Here is a 25,367-nt window from a genome sequence, read left to right on the forward strand (position 1 = left end):
TTTAAGAAGCTGTTTTCTGTATGCTGGTGGGAGAGTATTTCAACTGGAAAGCTTTTTTCACCGATAAAAAGCTCTTTAACTTCTGGTACTATAAAATTTAGGTATCCTAAAGGAATTTGAGTTGGTTTTTCTGTATATATATTAATCAAGAGTTGAAGGAAATTGCCCATGAAAAATGAATAGAAGTGCGCGTTTCCCCTCCTCATAGATTTTGGCAGATGGGCATGAGTGACAAAAGCACATCTGCATCATAAACCAAATTACCAAAGCATAGGCAACAAATAATTGATGCACCCACAATTTGCTTTGGGGTGATGGCAGAGAACTGCTTGGATAGTGAGAAGGAAAGTCTGAGCAGTGGCTGAAGATAAAATGGTGCTGCTTGTGACTGCTGTGAGCAGTAACCAGTTCCTCCTTCAGTGATGAGGCCAAGGTTGGTGAGGTGATTGGTAAGATCAGTATAAGGGATAGCTATAAACATAATGTTTGCTAACTAGTTTGGCATTTGTCCATGGACAATATTTTAAAGTCCACAAAGCAAGCTATAGCAGAAGACAGGTCTCCTTAATGGAATGGGAGGTGAGATGTACAGCCAAATTACAAATGGACTTCCTGATTTACCCCTCCTTATGTATGTACCCCAAGGAAAACCTGAACAACAAAGTTTTAGGGAGCAAGCTCTTTGAAATCAAGAACCAGGTACGACATTAGTTAAAGTGTTATTTTAGGGGATCCCTATAACATATTGAACCCATTAATTACTCCTAACTTTCTTTTGTTCTATTAATTCTTACAGTTGGAGTATATGAATATACAGTAGTAACAATTAATATAATATTTTTCGCCCATATATATATTTACTGCTCAGAAGGCAGGTTTATTGTACTGTTTCTGTGTGGATTCAGCCAGTAAAGCACACCTCTGCAGGAAAGAGAGTGTAATGTGCTTTCAGAATCCTCACAGCTAATATAGTATGGCCCACAGTTACATCTGAGCTTGCTGTAACTCAACAGAACACACACACACTTTGTTGCATGGAGTATTTTCTATGGGTTTTTCAAGTTTAACACCTGCCTGAGGATCTCTCCACTGAGGAATGTTAGCTTGGTCACAGAAAATAAAAATTCAACTGGAAACGAGGCAAGAAAGAAATGTGGTCGTGAGTCTGTTGTTGGAAAAAACCAATGGGTTTTTTTGACTGTACAAACCCCATAAATTTTGTAAATGGCCTTAAGTGGTTTACAAGAAGTAGTAAACATGTAGAAAGTCCTGTGTATATGTATATAGAAGCTAAATCAATTCCTATTTGCTCTAAGGATACCCCTGAGAGGAAAAACACAGGTTCTACCTGTACAAATTGTTTATTCTTTCTGCTGCCTTCATGTTAGATGTTTTCTCTACTTGATGTATCTCGTAGTTCTTATTAATGGCCTTTTCTTTTTCCATGTGGCAGATGTCTACAGAAAAAAGTATAAAGAAAAGATTAAGAACTCTCCCATGCTCTCCCTGCCCTCACATTTCCTTTGATCTGTTTGTCAAGTCATAGGAAAACAGAGCAGCACCTCAAATGAAGACAGTCAGATCTATGTTTTTAAAGCTGCTGCATTTCATCTAAAATAAGAAATGCCATCAAAATTAGTACAATACTGTGCCTTCATTGCTTGTACTCATTGTAATCATGCAGGACTCTCCCCCATTCTCTCTTCTCCAGAGAAATAATCAGCTAAGAGTTTTAGTGTAGAGGTGGGAATTTCCTGTGCAGCACTGCTCCTGGTCATAGAAACTTCCATAACATACAAATCAGGCATACACTTGATATATTCATGTTTGTAGGAAGGAAAAATCTGTAAATCTCCACATTATTAACCTGTGTTACATTGCAGTTAAGCAGACAGCATAAGTGGAGCCTATTCAAGATGAGTATTTATGAAGAATCATGTGTACTTAAAGAAATAATCTGTGAAGATGAGTTTTCCCTTACAGAAATTTAATATTCCTAAGCAAAATATCTGTAAGGGAAAATATTCACTGATAACCTAAGAGTTTTCCCCCCTAACTGAAGAAAGGCAGTTGCTCAAATGTACTGTGATAGACTTTATTTTTTAAAAAATAAATATTAATCCTTTAATTGTATTTCTTCCTTGGAATATCCAACAGGTCACACGGTTGGGCTGACTGCTGTGTCCCCCATCCCCATAATGACCCAGTTTCTTGAAACCTGCCTTGGGGTCAAATTATCATTTATATTGGCGATTTCTCTGCAGTCCTCCTCCAGTTACTTGGTTACAGAATCCCTCTGTTGCTCTCACCCTGCTGGCAGATTGGTGGTTTCATTTCATCAGAGAGACAGTGGCACACAGAGGCTCTATGATAAAAAATCTCTCATGGAGGAAGCTGTATGAATCACACGTCTGAAAATTTCTGCATCTGAAGTGTCAGGCATACAAAACTGCTTTTGCACTTTTAATTACACGTGCAGCTATTTTTGTAAGATTGGCTAACCTAACATGAGGTTGTTTTGGTTATTTCTGAAGCAATTCAGACCACATTGTGAAGAACAGGGCAAGGTAACCTACAAGGGTTATATACAAAACGATATGTGTTCCATCTGAGAAAATCAGAGTGGCAAGACAGACTCATTTTCCATTCCAATTAATGCTTTATTTATTACTGACTTACATAAAGCACTGGCAACTGACTGATGACATGATCCTAGATTATCTGCAGCCAACAAATGTACTAAAGAGTCTGAGGAGGTTATAAATACTCTACTTTTTGTCCTCAGTTTGCCAGGATTGGTTATTTTTAGCAAATAGCCGGTCGACCTTATCAAAATGAAGAATCAAAAATAGTCTGGAAAAACACTGCAAGGAAAGGCTATTTTTAGCTCTCCATCTATTCCCTGCTGCTATCCAGCAAGGTCTGATGGCACAGCTCATGCACGACTGCTTAGTTATTCTAGGCGAATGCTTGTTATGACCTGTCCTTTCCCTGGATGCCTCACTGCAGAAGGCATTCAATTGATTAAAGATTAATGCCTCTGCAGACCGTGACAGCTGAAAGCTTTAGGGAAGGGGGGAACACACTGACAGATTGTTTCTATCTGCATTTTTCTTCCAGATTAATAGTTTCTTTGAAGGGAACTCTTGCCTAACTGAATTTCCTCGTGTCTCATATCCCCCAGTGGGAGTTATTGCAGCATCCCTTCTGTGTTTGCACTTCTTTTTCCTTTCAGTTCAGGAAGGCAGTAGAGGAAGTAAGAGATACAGACGTAAGTTAAATTACTCTTTTGATCAGTGCCATCCATCACAAACCAGAAGCATTGGAAATGTATGATGGACTAGATCAAGGGAGAAAAACATGCAATTGGCTGCTAGATAGTCTATTGATCAGACTAGTTAAAACTTCACTGATATAAATGAGGGTACCATTTGGTTGTAAGACTTAAACCAGAACAGTGAACCAAAGCAAGGATCAGGCTGTTACAATATCCTTCTTTCTCTTATAACAGAAACTCTTTAATTTCATTCAGTACCTTATATTGGCAGTAGCCAATAACAAAATTTTCAGAAGAATAAACTGAGCTATGAGTTTTTAGTTATGCTATGCCATAGGTGGAAAATAAGGTCGATAAGATGTCCTCAAACCATTAGATTTCCTCTTCATATTTGCCTTTTAAAATTACCTCCTTTTATTATAAAGGTGTTTTCAGAATGTGCTGCTTCCATCACTGACTGCATAAGGTGCACCATAATCTCACATGCAGCTTCTTTACATGTGGAGACACAGTAGCTAGCAAAAGATTTTCTCCTCTGTACCCTGATCATCCCAGCAGAAAATGCAGGATGCTGCATGCGACAGCAGGCAAATGTATGGTGTCATGGTAAAGCCCTTAAAAAACAAATTCCAAATGACTCCCAAAGAGCCACATAAGGCAGGACATAAAAGGGCAGAGCAAAGAGAAGTGAAATATCTGATTTTTCCTGTGCATTTATAAAAATTGATAGCCGGTTATCCAGATGCTGATGAATATTTTCACAAGCTATAAATGGCAACCTGGAGTCTAAAAATAGATGCTCTGCCGCAGACTTGTCTGGCTTAGCTACCTCACTAGAATATAAACAGGCTCCCTGGTGTGGTTTCAGGGAAATCTCTATCAAGACAGACTACACCCTCTATTTTTCTTGCTATATTTTGAAATAAAATCGCTGATGCCTCTTGCATTTGTTTAATACTAGCTTTTAATGAAATTGCAGTGATTTTCACATTTTCCTACAGGGATAAAGGATCATCAAGTCTCCGTGAATATTTCATCTGCAATTGACTGGGTGCGCTTTCTTCTCGCTGGCAGAGCAGGGAGGCAGAGGAAGCGCCTGCGGGCGCTGCCCTGGCTGGCGCAGGCGGCGTTCGGTGACCCCCTCCCCTCCTGCCCGCCGCTGCACGTGGACCAGCCAGTGTCCCTGTCAGGCGACAGCGCTGGGAAGCCCTCTCCTTGGCTCAGGCACATGCAGGCTCTGCTCATACTGGTGAATCCTATGACCGCAGAGAGCCAGTGCTCGTTCGAGCAGCCCCAGCAAGTGAATGGGGCGCCTTCCAATTCACAAAAATCAGCCACGGTCCAAACATCCTCCTGAAGGAGGGTTCCTGCCTCTGATTTATGAATGGGGCAGCTTGCAGCAATTGCAAGCTGATGGGTTACGCCCAGAAACATTATGAGCTCGAACAAGCCCCGGTGATTTGTATTTGTGAGGAGGAACAAGTCAGTACCTGAGGAAAAAGCCGGTACCGGCGTTCAGAAAGATGCTTTAAGTTCTGTGGGTGCTGTCTGTTGTTGGTTTGAATGTCACGGACAAGATGAAGGAGGCAGTGAGTCTGAGGAGAATGCTACATCACCTGCAATGCCACGTGTGTGAGGAGAAGTTGAAAGAAAGAAGAGAAAGCACTGCAGTGACAACGTTTTGCCTTTTTTGTGGGAGTGCTGAGCTGTCTCTGTGCGTGCATGTGGATGGCTTTGCAGAGAGCAGTTTTCCCAAGGGCAGGTGAAGTGAAAGAGAACTAATCTATTGCTGACATTCAAGGCTGTTTAAGGACACTGTACTCACCGTGTGTGACTGTGAGATTCAGTTCAGAGGCTTAGAGCAGGGATAGGTGCAAACCCTCATCCTTTCACAAACACCCATTATAGAATAAGTACACCGTCACATCATCATTGTACATGAGATAAAAATCTGTAAAAATGGCTACAAGAAAAATTGAAAAGGGGAAAAATACATTTCTGGCCAGCAAGAGCTGACACTGTCATGAGATAAACATGGTAAGAGTCTTTTAAACCACCAAGGATTATGAGAAGCAGAGCTGGCCTGCATTGTATCCCTTGGGGAGGGACTGGAAATGGCTCAGAGATCAGGTGGCTGAAAAGGCTGCAGCAGAACTTTTTGTGGCAGGATGTAATTGTTGAAAAGTTTCTTGATTAAACGGTAACAGTTGAAACAGTTACAGTCCTAACAGCTGAAAATTGTTTACAAGTGAGAGATACAAAGTCAGCCCTGTTTCCACCGCGGTGGTGCTGAATGTAGACAGGGTTTCAGCCCGGAGGGCAGAGAAGGATGAAGAGCACGGTATCACATGCAGGGACACCACACTGCTGCTGCTGGAATGTCTCCACTGTGCCATTGCCCTGTGCATGGCTCAGCTGCAGCATTTTGGGGTTGTTCAGCCGGAGAAGAGAATGCTCTGAGGGTCCTTAGAGCAGCCTACAAGAAAGCTGGAGAGGAACTTGTTACAAAGGCACATAGTGATAGGGTAACGGGGAATGGCTTTAAAATGAAAGAGAGGTTAGATCAGATATTAGGAAGAAATTCTTCACTGTGAGGGTGGTGAGGCACAGGTGGCCCAGAGAAGATGGGAATGCACCAACTCTGGAAGTGTTCAAGGCCAGGTTGGAGGGGCTTCACAAACTGGTCTGGTGGAATGCGTCCCTGGCAATGGAAGTGAGGTCGGAAGTAAATGATCTTTAAGATGGCCTCTTCTAACTCAAACCATTCTATAATCTAACATACTTGAGTGGTTTTGGGGTGGTTTGTGGGGTTTTTTGTTGTTTTTTTGTTGTTTTTTTTGTTTTTTTTGGGTTTGGGTTTTATTTGGCCTACAGACCAAGTCAGCTCCCATTTTTGGGAATGAAACCAGTGTCTCTGATTCCCACATGGCTGGAGTTTTGCACAACAAATTTGTCCTTCTCTATCTTCCGTTAGAAGATAGTTCCAGTTACTTTTGTGAGAGGTTTGGGGAAGGTGTAGATTTGGGATATTTCCTTACTGAAGTAGCATGGTCCAACAAAAAGTGACACATGACTCAAAAGTCCTCTGTCAACGAGAAAACCCAATACAGTTTTGGAAAGGCACACCGGACCGGAGGAAAGCGAGCCTAGAACGCAAACGTGTTGGAGACCGGGATGGCGGTGGTTCCTCGGCGCAGGTTTCGCACTCCCAGACGAACGCTGCCGCGGTCCCCGTGCCGCTCCCGTGGGAGCCGCTCCCCTCAGCGCTGCACTCCTGCACTCCCGCCCTCCCGCCGCGGGGCGGCGCTGGGCCGGCGGGGCCGGCGGCCGCGCCTGCGCACCGGCCGCGCCGGGCCGGGCGGGGGTGGCGGGGTGGGCGGGCCCCGCGCGGAGCGGCCGGGGCGGGGGGGGGGCGGCCGGGCGGCCCCGGCGACTGCGGGCGGAGGTGAGTGCGGCCGGCGGGGGCGGCCTGCCCGGGCCCGGCGGGTGGGCGGGAGAGCAGGAGCTGCGGCGGCCCGGCTCCTGCTGGCCGGGTTCCGGGCTGGCTTGGGCCCGCCCGCCCGCCGCGTCGCTCGGAAGGCGGCCCGTCCCGGCCCGTCCCGTCCCTCGACCCTTGCGTCCCGTAATGGTGTTGCCGCCTCTGTCTGCTGCATCTTGCTCCCGTTACTTGCAGCACTCCGAGTGCCCCTTGTCCCGTGTTGCAGTTGCCCGAGCGGATTGTGTGCTGTATGAGGAGAGAGTCTCCGCGGCTGGAGAGGTGCTTTTCGGTGAGGGGTCGTCCAGCCGGCCTCGGGTCTGGACAGGTTTGGCGAGTGAGATGCTCGCTGCAGAGTGCGACCCGTGTCATCACATAGCTGGTTGTGGTGCTGTGTCAGGAAGGAGGAGTAAAGGACGTGGTTAACAGTCGGAAGCATGTGGAAAGTTTTTAGTTGTAAACCTGATAGTAATGTAGCATTCTGACTTCTGTCCTGATAACAGCATGACACGTGTGTTGCTCTGTGCGGGAGATTTTAGAAGCTTCCTCCAAAATCAGATTGTGGATGTAAAGTGATGAGAAGAGCCGTTGAAAGTGGAATGTTAATTAGCATCTGAGATTATTTTAGCCCTACAGTGTGTAAGTGCAGTCAAGTCATACATTAGCCACCCCATCCTAACAGTCTTTTGTTAAGAACACAAAATAAACGTAAGTCAATTTGTTACACCATTTGATTAATAATGAAATTAATGTTTCTTTTGTTCACTGATACTTCTTTTATTCATATTTGCTGTTTACTTGGACAGTTGACGTGTCAGACTTTCTAGGTCACAAAGCAAGAAAACATCCTGTTTGTCCAAAAGAAAAACACGTAATTATACTGTTCACATTCTTTTTCTGGAAAACATGCTTACTACTCTTAAAAAGCTCTCATTATGGAGAGTTCAGGTTGAATTTATTTATTATGAAAGTTATAGTTGAGAACCTAAGCAAGTTGTTGCTTGCTGATTTTTCAGTCTGTAGTTAATGTAAATTGTCTTCTAGAGGAACCACAATTCTTTGTGTAGGAGCTTGTAAAAAATATCAAAGCTGACAGTAGTTTGTGATACTTTATATTATGTTTGTTTTTAATTTCAACTGTAGTTCAGGCTATAGTGAGCTATTTAAATGCTTTTCTCAATGTGGCTGCAATGGCAGCACAGAGAACACTTTTATGCCCCATGAAGCACATTGACAAAGATGACAAATTAATTCCTTTTTCTTGCCAGAAGTAGTTTACCATCATTCTAACCAGGGATGGTGGGGCTCCTATGAAATTCAGTTTAGAAGCACCTTTACCTAAGAAACACTATCACGGTCCTAAATTTTGGGTGACGCCCTGTTATAAGCCCTTTGCAGGTATCCAGGTGGTTTCTCTTCTCCTGTAGATAAGCATTTTCATTAGCATTCCCTCTGAATACACTTTGCTGTAGGTGCACTGGGACTGAAGAGGCATCACCACTTCTGCAGTGTCTGAAATTTCCTCTCCCTCTCTCTGCCCAAGCTGTGTCTTTTTCTGGCTTGTGGTTGTTAATTGGCCCACATAACTTCCTTACAGCCGGGCACAGCAGATCAGCCTCGGTTGGTGCTTGCCAAGAGGCAGTCCCAATTGGCATCCTGCCTTCTGGTGGGACTCATGGGCATCTGAAGAAAACCTACTACAATCTGCTGGGGCAAAGACCCCTCCCTGAAAACGAATGTATGTTTCTCTGCATTGTGATAACATGTATCTCTTCTAGAGTTCATCCTAAAGCCTCTCTTTCTATTTTGTAGCGATAAGAGATAATAGATTCCATTATGTGTGCCTCAGCCAAATATAACACCCGGGGTCCAGCCCTCATCCCGAGGATGAAAACCAAGCATCGCATCTATTACATCACTCTCTTTTCCATAGTTCTGCTTGGCCTAATTGCAACAGGAATGTTCCAGTTCTGGCCTCACTCCATTGAATCATCCAGTGACTGGACCGTTGAAAAACGTAGCATCCATGATGTGCCTGTGGTCAAGCTTCCTGCTGATAGCCCCATTCCTGAGCGGGGAGACCTCAGCTGCAGGATGCACACCTGCTTCGATGTCTATAGATGTGGCTTCAATCCCAAGAACAAAATCAAAGTGTACATCTATTCACTGAAGAAGTATGTGGATGAATATGGGACGTTGGTGAGCAACACCATTTCCAGGGAATACAATGAGCTGCTGACGGCCATCTCTGACAGTGAATTCTACACTGACGATGTCAACCGCGCCTGCCTTTTTGTGCCATCCATAGATGTCCTCAATCAGAACACCCTCCGTATCAAAGAGACTGCTCAGGCCTTGGCACAGTTATCCAGGTATGTGCTGAAACTTCAGTGTGTGAACAGAAAGAACACAAAGTGAAAAAAGTAAGGCTAATGCAGGAGGGGAAAATGCAGTGAGTTAATGCCAGCATTAGCCTTTTTGCATTTGCATTTAGCATTAGTTCTTTGACAGAACTTGTCTATATGCAGAGAATACCTTTCTAATTGCAGTTTGTTTCTTCTTTTGCTGTAGGTGGGATCGAGGCACAAATCATTTACTCTTCAATATGCTGCCTGGAGGGCCACCAGATTATAACACTGCCCTAGATGTTCCTAGGGATAGGTATGTGTTGTGCTGTGTGATGGACAGATCTGGGTTTAAATGCCACTGCAGAAGCAGCAAGCTCAGGAGGGCAATTGACAGCTGAGGATGTGCTTCTTAACCTTTACAAAGCTAGACTATGACTAGCTTGCTTCTCAAAAAAGGAAAGTAAAGCCTTGTATAGAAGAGGTGTTTACTTTTGAAGTCTGATAGTTTAGCCCCATCCTAAATTCTGTAAAGCATGTGTGGGTGACAGTTTGCTTTTAACTCTTGGACTTGCTGTAAGGTTGAACACTTGATCTGGTGTGTAACTGATTATGAATGCTTTACAGAATGTTCCATTTGATGCAAATTGGAAATTTAAAGATGATTAGAAAGCAGCAGCTTTCTAATAGAAGTGAGGTGCTTCAAGGGCATTTTAAAGCAGCTGCTCTGCTTGACAAAACTATGCTGAATTTCAATAGTTTTGTTATCTTAACAATTAGACTATATTAGTGATTGGACAAATGCTCTTAGTAATTCTCTGGCAAGTGTTCTTTAAAATTATTTGCCAGGAATTAAAAGACATACATTCTGAGCTCAGTTTTTACTTGCAGGATAGTTTTGGAAGAGGAAAGGAGGTGGTAAGGCAAAAAAAAAATGGGGCTAAGAGGAAGGTGATACTGTTACTTAAGATGTTTCTACTAGGCGAGTCTGTGTGCTTAGTTCTGCTGAATTAGGTCCATTGTAACCAGTGTTTTTCTTGAAGGTCAAAGTTAACTTTCTTCTGCCAAATGTTAATAAAATCTTGCCTGAGATTGGGATCTTTGCTAAAATGATCTATGAAGTGTGTCTTGATTTCTTTGCAGCAAAGACAATTTAAACACCTTCCAGTACCAGAACAGATTTTTTTTTTATGCACATGTTTAAAGAGCAAATTTGCTCATTGTAATTACATCACTGTGAAGTAGGGCTTTAGTTTTTTCCTTCTCTCTATGAAGCATGTTGTATGTGTAGGTTAGCCTGGAGAGGGCAGTCAAGCATCAGTCTCATAAGCAAGTCTGTTGATCTGTTAGTAAATACTTGCATTTGTTGCATTAGATTTGTACTTAAGGAGAATTTTCATTTGACAATGGAATGGACTACATGTTTATGGATTCATGAGTCTATCACAGAAGTGAATTTATTCACTTTGTTAATGTAGTAGATATGCTGCAGAACTTTTTATTTTTACCTTTAAATCTTAAATCTCCATTTACATTTGGCCTTGCATGCCTTGGCTTAGCAGGCAGGAAACCTATTATTTTTGTAGGTGTTTCTCCTAAGTATTCGTCATGCTAACTTGGAAAACTGAATAATTTAAGCAAAAAGCTGAAGTCTTTTGGCATTCAGCTGTTGTAGTTTGCCAATCTGACTTAGTCCACAGCTGTATGATCACCAGCTGTAATACATAAGAGAGACAATAACAGTGCTTGGGATGGAAAAAAAGTGGAAATTCCTTTTTGTAGGCAGTCAACAGTTTGACTGTTTGATGTACAGAACCTATTCTATGGGTCACAGGTGTGAAGACTAGGGGCTTGTGAAAGAAGTTGGGAGTGTGGACCTAGTCCTGGAGAGGCTTTCAGTATGATTTTGGAGACCCTTGGAGTTCTTAGTTCATGTCTAATGAAGCAAGTGACATGAGAGTGTTTTCTTAATTTGAGAATGTCTGAAGGTGTTAGGAATGGGTAGTTAACCAAATGTGAAAGACAGTTGTTTGTGGCATTGTGGAGTGAGAAGCTGCTGGCCAAAATAAAGGCATGCTGTCAGAGTTCAGTTGGTTTTGAATGACTTGTCTGAACTGTACCATGATAACTCCAAAAGGACTGCATTTGTGGGAGCTTGAGGATCATTTGTATTTCACAAATGTAATAATATTTGTAATATTTGTGAAGTTTGCACAGGAGTGTGGCCTGCCTTCTACAGCCAACATGTCTGAGAGATCATACACAGTTGAACTATAGTGGATCATGAGGTTTAACAGACTTTTGTTCTATTAATTTGCTGCAGAATATCGATCCAGGTAAAGTAAGACCTTATACACAGGGGGGAGTTCAGTTATATAATAATTTTACATCTCAAAAAGTTCTTGGCTAAGGTATTTCACTAAGGGGTTGTTTGTTTATTAAATCTTTAAATCCAATTTCCAAAGAAAGTGTAAAAGTGCTTTATTCCATAATTTCAAAGGTCAAAGTTTGGCTTGTGGTCATGAAGGTTATGTTGCTAGTATTAGCTGCCATAACATATGTAATCTCCTGCCATAAAACTTGAAAGATAAGCTGTATATTATCTGTTAATTAGTGCTGTTGGATTTGGTACAATGATGAGGCTGAAAGGATTTCTTTTGCAAAGCTATTCTGGTGTTGTAGAATTGAATTTATGAACTAAGATACTTTTTATTTATTTCTGTTTCAGTCTGTGAATTGGGTTCAGTGACTTGTGAAGTTTGGCAGAAAGCTGCTGCAGATGGCAGTTGGACAGAAACATTTAGAGTACAGGCCAGCTGGAGCACCTCATGGAGAGAAAGAAGGATCAATATTTGAAAAGTGGTGAAAAGTTGCTCAGGGACAGTCATTCCTTGCTGATCAGCCCAATTTAAAGATTATTTGTCTTGAGTACCTTAGGAGTTAATATTTCTGCTCTCTTAATGCACTGTACAATGAAAATCCAAGTGGAGTTACTTAACTGGTGTTGGTTCCCTGTGGGTTTGTTTAGGTAAAAGTCTGCATGACACACACCTGCTTTCTCAAGGCTGATGAGGTGCTGTCGTGTTTTCACTGGATCCTATTAAAACAATCTGGTTCTGGTTTCCCAGTTTGGGAGGGGTGTAAAAAGAGAGAAGGGAGATACAAAGTGCAAGAACAGTAACACCCAAGCCAATTTTTTTTCTCTCTTCTTGTAACTGAATTAATATAGATAAGACATAGAACTTGCAGCTTCAATGGTGAGACCTAGTCACAGCAGTATTGTCCATGTCACCAAAAGCAGGGGGATGGGGGACATTGGAAAGGAATTAGAAATTATGTGGAACATAAATTCTAAACTCAGCATGTACTTAGTTTATCATCTGGTTCTCAAGTTAATTTTGCTATCATGGTTTTTGTTCTGAATGAAGAGACACATATATTGGCAAGGTGTGATAATGGTGTTTGAACACTGAGCAATTGTGCTGCAGGTCAGAGCATGAAGTGAAGTATCCTGTGGGACATATGATGGGGATTAGAACAGGCACAGCATACTGGTGTTCATCCAGAGTGTTTTGTTCTGATGGGAAAAATCTTGGGTGATAATTCAGTGTAATGATAATCTATTGTCTAACATTTGTGGAAATTACCAAGGATTTCATTCAGTGATATCTGAAAACAGGAATATTAGCTAATGGATTGTTGGTGCCTCTTCCAGTCTCATGTTGACTTTTTGTTCCTGTGTGTGTTCTGTTTACTGATGAGACTTGTGCCTGCTCTGATCTGAACTGTGACAGTAAGGCTTTCCACTGTAAACAGCTGCAACAATGGGTACAGCTCCTCAAGATCGTTTCTTTAGTGCCTTGTCTAGTAATATATTTGTGTCCTGCTCCTTCCCAGAGAGAAAGAGACAAACTGGAATTGAGAAATATGGTACCTTAAGCAGAACCAGTATCCCAGAAGTAAATAGAAGTTCAGCACACCCTCCTGTTGAGTGACTGAAAGTTTAATCAGCTTTTTGACAAGTCTCACAAAAGAAGCTGAATCTGAGCTTCTTTTGGAACTAGGATGGTGTGTTCCTGTTGCCACCTGGTCATTGGACATAAAATAGCAACAGAAAAATTATTCTTTTCTGTTTCTTAAAGCACTTCTGTGTGGTAAAAGGTTGTCCCCTCTAGGAGAAGGCACAATGCAAGTCATCCTGTTGAAGATTGAATTAATGAGTTATTGATTATTCCCATGCTCTCTAGCATATAGTGTCCCAAACAACCTCTACTGTTGGAACTTAGTGTCATGACATAGAGATTTCTTGTTCTCATGTTTTCTGTTTATAGAATTTTTGTGTAATATGAAAATGAAATAAATTTCACTGTCATGATAACTTTGAAAATATAGTTGCAAAAACTTCACTTTATTTTCCATCCCAAGAAGTCCAAAGTCACTTTAAGATGCTAAAATACTGTTACTGGACTGTGATTTGTATCTGAAATATAGCTTGTCTTGAACAGTTTGAAAGTTGTGCTATACCAAATTTTAGTACAAGCATCAAGGAATATCTTAACTAGTATAAATAATTCAGAATGTACTTCTTCAGATTAAGATTGTCTTAGAATATGTAAGCTTGCAAATAGCTCTGATGAGCAATGACATCATTGACATAAATGACAGCAATATATTAGATTTCCTTATATTAATGCAAAAAACAGCCCATTCCTCATTGATGATGCACAATTGTAAGCACTCTGTTGGTGACTAGATCCAATTTAGCAGTAAACCAAGATCACAAAAACTAAAGTCAACCTAAAACCAGCATGAAAACATGCCACTGACAAATGCTGAGGGAAAAGCTTACCTCTCAGAGGCTTCTTGTTCTGGTAATGACAAGCAGTGACTTGCTGGAGTTTGAGTGTTACACATTCTCAGTTTAAACTTACTTTCTTATATTTTCCAGAGCTCTGTTGGCTGGTGGAGGCTTTTCCACTTGGACTTACCGGCAAGGCTACGATGTCAGTATTCCTGTTTACAGCCCATTGTCAGGAGAAGTAGATCTACCAGAAAGAGGACCAGGGTAAAGTAATTCCCATGAAGTGGGAAAAGTATATTCAATATCGTATTTTGTATTGATGATTAGGAAATATAAATATAACTACTAACTTTATAGTGAGCTTGGGCATTAATAGCTCTTGTTATTAAAATAGATGATGCTTTCAGTGCTGATGGTTCCAGTGCTAGTGGTCTTGGTTCAATTGCTAACTGCTCCCTCTAATACCTTTTTACTTTTCTTATATTGTGGTGCCCAAAACTCCAAACTGGTGCAGAGGACTCAGAGTGGGACAATCCCCACCTTTGACCAGCTGCCTGATGCACCCCAGGACACAGTTTGCCCTCCTGGCTGCTGAGGCACTGCTGACTCATATTCAGCTTGCCATCGACCAGGACCCCCAGGTCTCTTTCCACAGGGCTGCTCTCCAGCCCCTTGTTTCCCAGTCTTCCCATACATCCAGGTTTGCCCTGTCCCAGCTACAACCTGAGACTTGTCTCTGATAAACTTCATAATGTTAGTGATTGCCCAGTCCTTTGATTTGTTGAGATCTCTCTGAAGAGCTTCTCTGCCTTCAGGGGAGCCAACAGCTCCCCCCAGTTTTTTGTTGCTGGCAAACTTACTTAATATTCCTTCCAGTCCTGTGTCCAAGTTGTTTATGAAGATGTGGAAGAGCTCAGGGCCTAAGCTGGAGTCCTGAGAAGCCCCACTGTGACAGGTGGCCAGCCTGATATAACACCCACCATTTGCACCTGACCTGTCATTAAGCTCATGAAAAAGAAGGATGAAAACTTCTATGTGTGATTATGAGAATACATACATTCAGAGCTTAGAATACTGTTTTTATTTGTTTCTTTTTTAAAAGTAATGGATTAAGACATAAACACAGACAACACAACCCTCCCTTCCTTGAGCCTTGAAACAAGACAGCTGGGAAATAAAGCACTGGTTTTCTCAGTGCATGTAATTAGCCATTGAAATTAACTACCCTGGCAATGCTGGCTTCTCTAATCCGTTAATGTCTTCAGAACGAGAGGTGGTAGAAGTCTGGAAGACACGTTTTAAGTGCTTATGGAAGGCTGTTCTTTTTATATTTCATAAATCTTCTAATTACACAGCTGAAAAAGTTTCACTGTAACAAGGTGTTACCTCTGTTATGGTTTAAAAGATGGGCAGACAGAGGCAGTGGGGATCAATGATCTGTCTGCTTATTGTGAAGATCAAATTTACAAATGTAGAAGCTTTAGGTCCTTTTCTTCTTAGAGTGTTCTGTAGAGAATATGAATTTTCAAAATAGAAAACTAATTGAAATGGTGCAGTCTCTGTTGGACACAAAAGTTATTGGTGTTTGGATTCAGTTGCCTTTTCTGGTAAGGGCAGCCAGTGCTCTTAGTGTTGCTCTTGGCTGTTCCAAGTATGATAATGCGGTCAATTAGGACAAACTTGTGCAGCAGTGGTTTACTTTGCTCACACCCTTTATGTCCCTGGTTGTGATGCCCCTGGACCAGGCCAGCGAGTGGCATCTGGTTGTATCCCAACTGATTGTTTGTAGGTCTCAAGTGTTACTACATTATGAAACAGAGTGAAAGCATGCTTTGTGTTTCTGTCTGGAGAGCATGAATGTGATGGTAGGCTGCAGCATGTAAACACTGAGGCAGTCATACTGTTCATGTCCATGTAGTCAGTTAAACTCTGTGTCTGATTTTGGGTCGGATAAGAGAAACAGCTGTTGTGTTCAGTTAAGGTATTGGGGATTTTGTTTCTTGAAACAGCTTTTTTTTTGTTTAAATTGTGCTGGGCAGCCTGGTGTCCGGAGTGCCATCCAGTGGCCAGTCAGCGTTACTAGTGAGACGGGTACCCAGTCTCGACTGCTTTGTGCAGGAGGGGTGGGACGAGGACACACCGCTCAGAATCCAGGCTGGCTTGGGATAAACCTTTTCATCACACTACATGAGTGTGTTATTTCTTGGGAGATGGCGTATACTTTCTTTTGTAGCAATGTTTGATCAGCTAGATTTTGAGTGTCATAGAGTGACGACAATTTAAAGGCAAAATTTGGTTTCAAACATATATGCAAACAAACCTACTTTTTTTTTTTTTAGCTGGTTATATACATTTATTATCACTCATCTGTATCATTATTTACTTTTTTTAAGGCCTCTTACAGAGCTGAACTGAGGGAGTTTGATTTACTTGCCTTTTTAGTTGAATTGCTTAAAATCCACTTCTGCTGGTAGCAAGTTGGTAGCAGCTGGGGACTTGTGAGAAACAATGTTAAAAAAAAAATAGTATGCATCTGTTAATTGGAGCAACTAAAGTGACCAGCGTGAAGATGAGTAGAAGAGGTGAGAAGAGCAGCAGGAGAGGTCTGACTTCATAAAGTGTGCATGTTTGTGTGTTTTCAGAGCTGTAAATTAAAGATACCATCACGTGGAGTAGAACTGGAATCCTAAGTACAGGCCTCGTGCTTCCTGTGTTCTTTTGGCAGCATGAGGGCACTCACTCACTATGTGTGTTCCTTTCACTGGGGAGTGGTGGAGCAGTCTGACTTCAGCTGATCTGTTTTAAAAGGAAACCCAAGTAGATAACAATTATATGACATGCAATTTTCCAGTATTAGTATAACTTTTTTAAGCGGCAAGCACTTAATTTGAGCTTGCATTCCTGTGTGGTTTACCTCCGGTGTTAGTGTTTTTAAACACTTCGGTACTTAAAACGTTCAGCACATTTTAAATATTCATGGTTTTGGAATGTGGTAGAAGTTGAGAGTGTATGGGATAACATACACCATATGGACCTTCAACTTTTCCTTGGAAATCTTAGTTCTATGTTGCCCCAAGGGACAGAACTGAATCACATTTAAAAAAGATGAGCTTGTTCTATTGCTGCTGTCACCATATCAAGACTAAATAAGCTAAATACTACATACTGAGTTGTCAGTTCAGCGTCTTTTTTTCAATTAAAATTCATGAGAACATATATTGCAGGAGAAACCAGAAGCACTTGGAGTCCTATCTACTTTGTGTTAGTACACAAACACCAAACAAAAGTACAAACAATCCTGGCATCAGTAGCAGGCTGATTTAAAATGCAGCTAAATAATGTTTATTTAAGTTTATAATAGCAGTTATAATGCAAGTGCCTCTTCTAATGTAATAAGAACTCTTACCAAGTACAGATTTGTTCAGAATTGTAAATAATGTTGAGCCACTTACTATCCCAGACTTAATTATATTTCATCATTACCCTTTCCAGCCTTGTCTCAAAATATGATCTTGGCAGCATGTCCATGTTTAGTTAATCTTGCTCTGCTTTTCCAGAATGGAAGGAAACGTGGTTTTGAGCATCTTGGAAGCAAACTTGCAGTGCTGTCAGGTAACCTGGCTGTGTTTTTTCAGTCCTCGCAGGTATTTCATTCTGTCATCTCAAATGGCTCTGCACCCGGAATACCGCTTGGAGCTGGAAGCTCTCCAGGCTGAGAATGGGGAATCAGTGCTGATCCTGGACAAATGTACAAACCTGTCAGATGGGGTCCCTGCTGTTCGCAAACGCTGCTACAAGAATCAAGTCTTTGATTATCCTCAGGTGCTTCAGGTAAGACTGTCTCTCCTGCAGGCTTCTATTCCCAGCAGTGTCTGTCGTAGCTCTGATTCTGTTCCTGTTTGGCTGTGGTTGGGTACTTCCTTGTATTTAATTAATATGCTGGATATGTTTCAAAACTGCATAATTTGTTATGTTAGCTTGAGTTTTATATCCTAAGTTTATCCTTATTTCGAGAGGCCCAGAAACTATGTACTCAAACTTATGTGCAGACTATGATTATATAAAACTGGTCATGGTGGTTTAGTAACACAAGTCATGTAAACTTTAAAAGAATTGCACAAAGATACTGCCAAATTCAGCAGCAGTGGGATGCTAAAATGGAGGAAAAACTTTTGGAGGCAGATAAAGTTGCTCAGTTCTAAAATGGAGAGGAATGTTGGAATCTACACCTTCCGAAATAGCTGGCAAAAGGGCTTTCAGCAGGCATGAATTTGAAATTGGTTTCTCAGATATGGTAGTCCAGGCCTTGCTAGATGAAGCTTGGAACTGAAGATAGCTTTGTCAATTGGATAGAAGATTAAAATTAACTTAAGGAGCTTATGCTCTTATATTTGGGGCACAAAAAAAGAGTGTTGCATTTAAGGAGAGTTAGATTACATTTTTTGTATGCAGCTTAGTAGTTAAATTGTACAAAACTATCTGTGTAGATGACAGACTGAGCTAGAAGGCTTGTCAGCATGCAGCTATGAAAACATCTAGGTGAAATGTGTTTCATGGCCTTGGCCCAACTTCCAGAGGCCTTTTGATGTCAGTGAAGATAAAACTAGATAGTGTTCTCAGACCCCTGTGTCTCTTGGCAATTCACTAACAGAGGTGCTTTGGCATGCAGTGTGGTGAAGTGAGTTATTCCATAGGCCACTGTGCTCTGTCTGTGGCCACCAGCATATAATCTGTCTTTGAACTTCAGCAAATGATGGCAAAATAACAAACGAGCTGAGGAAAGGCAAAGTTTCCACCCCTCCTGTTATGTTTTGTAGGAAATACGTTTAAAATTCCATGTGGAGGAGGAGGAGAGGGAGGAAAGGGTCACCATGAGTCCTAAACTTTGATTAAAAAAGAAAACTTGTTTGCTTTATTTCTTTAAATACAGACCGAATTGCTAAAGGATAGCCAGTTAGGGAATCTATATCTATATTTTGCTATATATGATTTTATAACTCAGAAGAGAGCTGGCACATGCCGAGATTGTTAAAATACTTTCCCCCTGCATTTCCCTTTGGAATGTCTGGCTGATAACAGTGGTGATGTGAGGAGATGTATTTATAGTAACCTTTGTCTAGACAGGAAAAATGGTTATCTAGGCAGATGAGCATGTGTGTCCACATCTGGGCTTTTTTTTTTCTTTCTTGTCTCTCCCAGACCTTACTAGTCTCTTCCACCTGCTGCTGTGTGATCTAGTGAGTCAATGGTTAAAATGTATGTTCATTCTCTCAGCTCCTTCCATTCCCCACACCCGTCTTTTTCTTCTCTTCCTGTCTAAGAGTGGGGGAAGGGGAACTTGGATCACAGTTCATCCTTTCCAACACTGCCTTTACAGATGTCCTACTAGACAGACTCTTGGACTTCTGGGTTGTTAATGCTTCCTGTTTGCAGTTTTGGAGGAGGTTTTCAAGGCTTTTGGTACTCTATGGGTATGAACACAGGTCTTGTGATTGCATCAGGAAACAAGTGAAAAGACAGCAAAACCCCTTGTATTTCCTAGTTCAATCTTGATGTTTTGCTGCCCTGCTGAGCCTTCTGGCTCCTTTTCTTCAGGCCATGGAACACAAGCTGGAAAAATGTTTTCTTATCTGTGGGAACCCCTGTATCAACTTTATAATTTTTCTTTCTTAAACTTAGGGATAATACTGACTTGGGATTTTTCACTGTTGTGTAGCTGAACTCTGCTAGCATTTATTTTGCGATCTTTAATCTGTAGCAAGATTCCTCAGTGGCAGTGAGAACTAAAACCCCTAAATACAGTGTGAGTGCAACATAGTCAAGAGGCCTTCTCTGCTGCAGGTTAAACTCATGGCATTTTGTATTGTGAGTTGTGGACGCGAGTAAATGGATTATACTCTTTTTTGCAACAATTTCCTTTCTCTTTGAAGCTCCCTTCCTCCTACCCTCATTCCTTCAGAATAAGTAGCATTGATAGAGTCAATCCTTCCTTGTAGATTATACTTTCAAGGCAAGTAATCATCCTTTACTTACCACTGGAAGTGCATTGCCCAAGCCTAAACCCTGTTCTGAGTCTTTTGTTACTGTGAAGAGTAAGTGAATCCTTCAGATTTCTTACATTGTATATCTTTTTGGACTGTAATAGTACCTGTGGGTGGAGTGGTTTATTTTTTCAACAGTACAACATTGCTGTCACATGAATACCCTTCTTTTTCATGTTCTTTTGTAGGAAATGTCCTCTTCTGCAAAGTGCAAATGTTAGCCAGTTATTTCATGCTTTATATTTGTGCTGTTTGCCGTTTTTCTCTAAGTGTTAAATTCTATATGTATCAGTATTTCTTAGTAGATTTAGGTGTATAATGTAAAAGTCTAATCCTGGTATCCATTATACCTGCTAATCCTACAAAATCATAGGTATTGTCAGACCATAATAAATATAGTCTTAATTCTGCTGCTCAGTTAACTAAGGGACATGTTGAATGCTGTTGCACTTAGGAAAGATTACTTGGTCCAATATTGTTTTACTTGTGAGCTGCTGCTAACTGCTTTATACTTGGAGCTCTGTAATTGTAATTTATCTAACTGTAAAGCCTATGAGGGCTTTATCTAGCCCCTGATTTCTTAATTTGCCTGTGAAAATGCTGCCAAGCATGTCAAATTACTTGAGATACTAAATCTGTTACTTCCCTGCTATCCATAGAGCTGAACTGCCTTATAACAGAAGAAAATTAAGTTGGCTTCATACAGTTTATACTCAAATAAGTTTATCTTAATTGTTGCTCATCTTGTGCCAAACTTTTGAAATGTTTTAAACTTATTTTTCTCCTTGAGTTTCTTCAACTGCATTCTAAAGCTGGGCAATTAAAATAAAGCACAGAATTTTCCCACCAGCCCGTTTCTCATTCCTTTACTTACAGTATTTTTCCTAGCCTCTGGAAGATCAAGTTGTAAAATGGTTTTGAATTATCTAATAATTCAGAATGTATTGGTTACACAGAGCAAATTTGTTTTCCTTTTGACTTTTTTTTTTATGAAGGGAAGGGAAGTAAAACATAATGCATATGTACATACACACACACAGTGCAAATATAACATTTCCTTTTATTTTTTCCTCATCTGTGTGTTGGATACCATTTGTTGGCAGGAGTCTACGTTCTGTATTGTTCTTCGTGGAGCCCGCCTGGGACAGGCTGTGCTAAGTGATGTTCTTCAAGCTGGCTGTGTCCCAGTCATCATTGCTGACTCCTACATTTTACCTTTCTCTGAGGTTCTGGACTGGAAGAGGTCTGTACCCTCACCATTGTACATTAAACCACTGCCTGAGATACTTCATTGCCTTTGGTGATTTGAATCAAATCTGTGGGATAAGTTGAGTGTTCTGGGGTTTACAGGAAATTAAATACAGAGTAAGATGCCCGCTGTCATTGCCCTTGATCTATTATGTATCAAAAATAGAAGAGGAAAATAAATGAGACTGATATGACAGAACATTTGATTTTCCTGTAGCCAGTCATTTTTTCTTTGAAAACAGATTTGCTGTATAATCTTGTGCTTGAATTCAATAAGGACTGGTCTCCATTCAGGCTCTTTTAAGGAAAATACATACTAAATACTGCATCACAGAAAGGCTAATTCTCTGTATTGCACCATGATTCTCAAGTTTATCTGAGATGGAAAGATATCATTGCTTTGTGACCAAGCATTATGCCCAGTTACATGTTCTTGGGATAGGGATAATATGTACAAAAATTATATACTGTATATGCTGTTACTGTTTGGTTACTCCAAAAATCTCTGCTGACAGCAAGTCAGTGGCAATCCAGAGATGAGAATTCAGGATTTCTGGATCTCTGTCCCTTCCGTAGTTATTTGATTGTCTGGACAGATTAGTCTACAGACTTTGCTGGCATTATCTGTGGGCAGACTGGCTGTTGTTGGGAAGGAACTGCTATAGAGCATTTTGTTACACTGAAAAAAAACTGCTTCTTTTTGCTTATGTCTTTTGAATACGTCTTATTAAAGTAGGACAAGATGCTTGGTTGGAAAAGCACTCAGCATATTTTAATGTAGAATTTCTTTTTTCTCACCTTGCCATTTGTTTTCTTTTTTTTGCTTATAGGGCCTCTGTTGTCATCCCTGAAGAGAAGATGCCTGAAATGTACAGTATTCTGCAAAGCATCCCCCAGCGACAGATTGAAGAGATGCAAAGACAGGTAAAGCAATGGAGCATGTTAAAATGATTTTCCTTGCTTTACAGTTGGAGTGTCAGTTCATACACCTGCCTTGCTCTGAAAGCTGTTGGAATGCAGAAACATCCACTGTACTCTTCTGTTAATATTTTAATTATTTGACCCTGTTCTTTCTTTATGCTAAGCATCTGCATTTGCCATCACTTTTCAGTGGGATGGAAGCTCTCTTTGAATGTAAGTGTACTGCCTACTGACATGTCTTAACACATTTCTGATGAAATCATGGCGTGTATTAGTTTTGTTTTTCTACGTGGTATTTAAATTGTAGTAAAGAAATTCAGGAGTCTGTATTTATTTCAAAAGAAGCTTTGGTTTGTAGAAAAATTTTAATCACTTAAAATGTGAGGGGGGCATTAATCCAAAATATTTTTAATATTTTATCTACATTGACAATTCCTCTGAGAGATTTTTCTTATTTGATGAATGCAAGAGCTGAGACCATAAGCTGTCAGGCCAGTAAAGAGGATATTAACATGTAATGTTCACTTGTATCTAGGATATTTCATCCTTGACATCTCAGTGTACCTGAGTGTATTTTGTTATAAGGTGAGACAGTACTCTGATCATTGCCTCAGTTCCTCATCAGGGAAATGACAGAGGAAGTAAGAGCTAGGTATTTAGGGAAAAAGTTAACTATCTGATCTCAGGTGACTTTTCAAGATGCATGGGATTTCTGTGGTCAAATTGCTACAACAATTGTGAAGTCATGTGTCTGAATTCCCGTACGCGACCTTAATGACAAAGTTGTCTTTTGTGTGGTCCTTGTAAAAAGTGACCCAAGATATTTTTTTAAAGTATAGTCTGTAACACTCTAGTTGTTTCTACCTAGGCAGCGCTAAAAGTTGCACAGTGTATATTAATACTCATATATGGGGAGAAAATAGACTCTCAAATTCAGAAATAAATACCTATCACACCTGAATCCTGTTGCCAGCTTCACTTCATTCTGTTCTGAGTCTGCAAATACCACAGCAGCCATCAGGGGTCTCCTTTCTCTTTAGTGCCTTCATACAAATGAACCATTTTGATGGGGCCTGATGGCAGCACCAACGTGCCGCCAAAACCAGGAGGTGAGAAAGTAACCTTGATGTTACAGCTCCTAGAGATGTGATTTTTGGTTTAGAGATGTTAACACTAGGAATTTTTGCCTACTAAAGCTTTAAAACTGATATTAATAGTCTGTCAAAATGTGCAATAATTTTCTTGTCTATTTCACTGATAGCATAAAATATTTCAGGATAGTGTTCTCCAGCTATGGACAATGCACTTGACATTATGGACACCTTAAACAGTAACTTTTAGGTATGAAAGCAGGCTACTCATCTGTAAAAAAAGCTAACAAAATAAAGACAAAGGAGCAAACCCCCTAAACATTCACAAAAAAACAAACCAATAATAACACCCTTAATTTGGATGATATATACATTATCTACATTACCCGTGACTCTGTAGAATTAACTTCAAAAAGATGATATTTTAATGCTCACAATACAGATATAGTTTCTGTTCAGAGTGAATTTTGTTGGATTATACATGTTTTGTGATGGCCATTGTCACTGGGTTGAAAACATCACGGAACATCATTGGACAATGTGCTTCTTTTGACTGAAGGGGTGATGTGTTTTTCTAAAGCTTCTTCTCACATCTTGTTGCTTTTATTGTGTGTTTTGAAAGTAAAAGTAACAGGATGAAATCACAAGGTCTGTCTTTTATCTTCGTGAATTTATTTTGGTTTGTGTATTGGTAATACTTAAGCATGTTATCCATACATTTCATGTCCTGTCAGCCTTATTTACAAGGCAAAATCCCTGTGTGTCTCTGAAATTCCCTTGCCAATAGGTGGTCTGTGTTCTAGCCATCTAGCATGGTGAAAAGTATTTAATGACTGATACTGTGTGGACTACCAGTAACCTGACATGTATGGTTGAGATCATCTTTTTCTAGGCAAATAGTACAAATCCTTGCTCTGAATTTCTCCTGGCTGAAGCATGTATTTGTCGTACCTATCAGACTTTTTGGGTCTGATAACCTTCATGGGAGTGGAGCATTGCTGTCCAGCTGCATTGGTTTCAGTGGTTGTCTTATGATATAATTCTTATCCTTATTTTGAAAACATCAAAATTTAAACAAATATTACTGTAAATGTTAGCTTGCCAGTTTTCTTTGTTGATTACTTTGTACTTTCTTGCAGTGTTTTATTGCAGGAGATTCTCTGGAGATCATACATCAAGGTTAAAATGTAGATATAAACATATAAGTGTACACCTACATACACCTGTATATAATTATTTTCAAGTTGAAATATGTTGTCTGCTTTTAAGGAGTAAAATTTTCTCTATGTGTGTTTTTATTTTTTTTCTTTGTTTCTGGAGATACTTCTAGCTATACATGAGCTGGGGAAGAGAAGAAGTCTTGTAGACTTTTAAGAACTCATACATAAGAACATATACATAAGAACATACATATTACATAAGAAGTCATATTTGAAAGTGTTTTCTTCCAGTTTGTACACCTATCATGGGCATCACATAATACTGTCATGAAGAGGATAAAATACAGGACTTTTAGTTTTGGAGACATCATCTGCTAGGATCTGTGGCTGGTATGACCTGAGCTGTGATTTCCTACAACACAATTTTATTTTGCTCAGTTTTTCATCGGGCAGTACATGGTATAAACTGGGATTCATTGGTTTGAGCAGAGCTTGAGTGTGAGAAATCAAAATTAATTTGTACCTGAATTGCATTGAGATCTCTGGAGATCAGCTATATTAACTTAGGCTTTTGTTATTCAAACTTGCAGTACAGTTTGCTCTCAGCAATTCCTAGTCCAGTTTCCTGTGTGCCCTCAAAAAGGGAATAGTTTCTGTGCTTGTAGTCTAGTCTACGTAGTTGTAAAAACTGGTAGGTGTTTTCATTACTGCTTGTACAGCCTGTGTCCCTGGAAACCAGATTCTCTCATAGAATAGCTCTTATAAACTGCCAACAGTTTGACCATCAAAATGAGCCTCTTCTGACTGAGCTGCTAAAAATAATAGCAGTCTGGATGAAACTTACGTATCTCTGGGATTCTGTCTTGTCTGTTTTCTACAGTAATGTTGTCATTCTCATTTTCTTTGAAGCTTCCTTGAACCATCCCCCTCTCACAAATAGTTCCATATGGAGTCTGAAACACTGGCAGAAGTGCCCAGAGGCAAGTTGATAACCAGCTTAGCTGCAGA

The 25,367-nt window shown here is 40.5% G+C and overlaps 1 protein-coding gene across 5 annotated transcripts in view; it reads left to right on the plus strand.

Moving 5' to 3' along the window:
- Positions 1-4,885: 4,885 nt before the first annotated feature.
- The window catches only part of EXT2 (exostosin glycosyltransferase 2), a 75,305-nt gene continuing 54,823 nt past the window's right edge, over positions 4,886-25,367 (plus strand). The window contains exons 1-8 of one of the 5 annotated variants that reach the window (XM_088057899.1): positions 6,967-7,034; positions 7,256-7,460; positions 8,565-9,124; positions 9,324-9,413; positions 14,046-14,162; positions 17,534-17,729; positions 21,043-21,182; positions 22,018-22,111. In XM_088057899.1, the coding sequence (XP_087914025.1) occupies positions 8,589-9,124; positions 9,324-9,413; positions 14,046-14,162; positions 17,534-17,729; positions 21,043-21,182; positions 22,018-22,111 (1,173 nt within the window). In that variant the 5' untranslated portion in view covers positions 6,967-7,034; positions 7,256-7,460; positions 8,565-8,588. Of the gene's footprint in view, positions 5,040-6,663; positions 6,723-6,920; positions 7,045-7,253; positions 7,461-8,564; positions 9,125-9,323; positions 9,414-14,045; positions 14,163-17,533; positions 17,730-21,042; positions 21,183-22,017; positions 22,112-25,367 lie in introns of those variants that run through there. The other 4 variants (XM_088057903.1, XM_005522408.3, XM_014252095.2 and 1 more) reach the window with 4 other exon arrangements.

Source organism: Pseudopodoces humilis, chromosome 7, assembly GCF_049639895.1.
Source record: "Pseudopodoces humilis isolate 2021_Gansu_Grassland_sample_001 chromosome 7, ASM4963989v1, whole genome shotgun sequence".
Classification (NCBI taxonomy): domain Eukaryota; kingdom Metazoa; phylum Chordata; class Aves; order Passeriformes; family Paridae; genus Pseudopodoces; species Pseudopodoces humilis.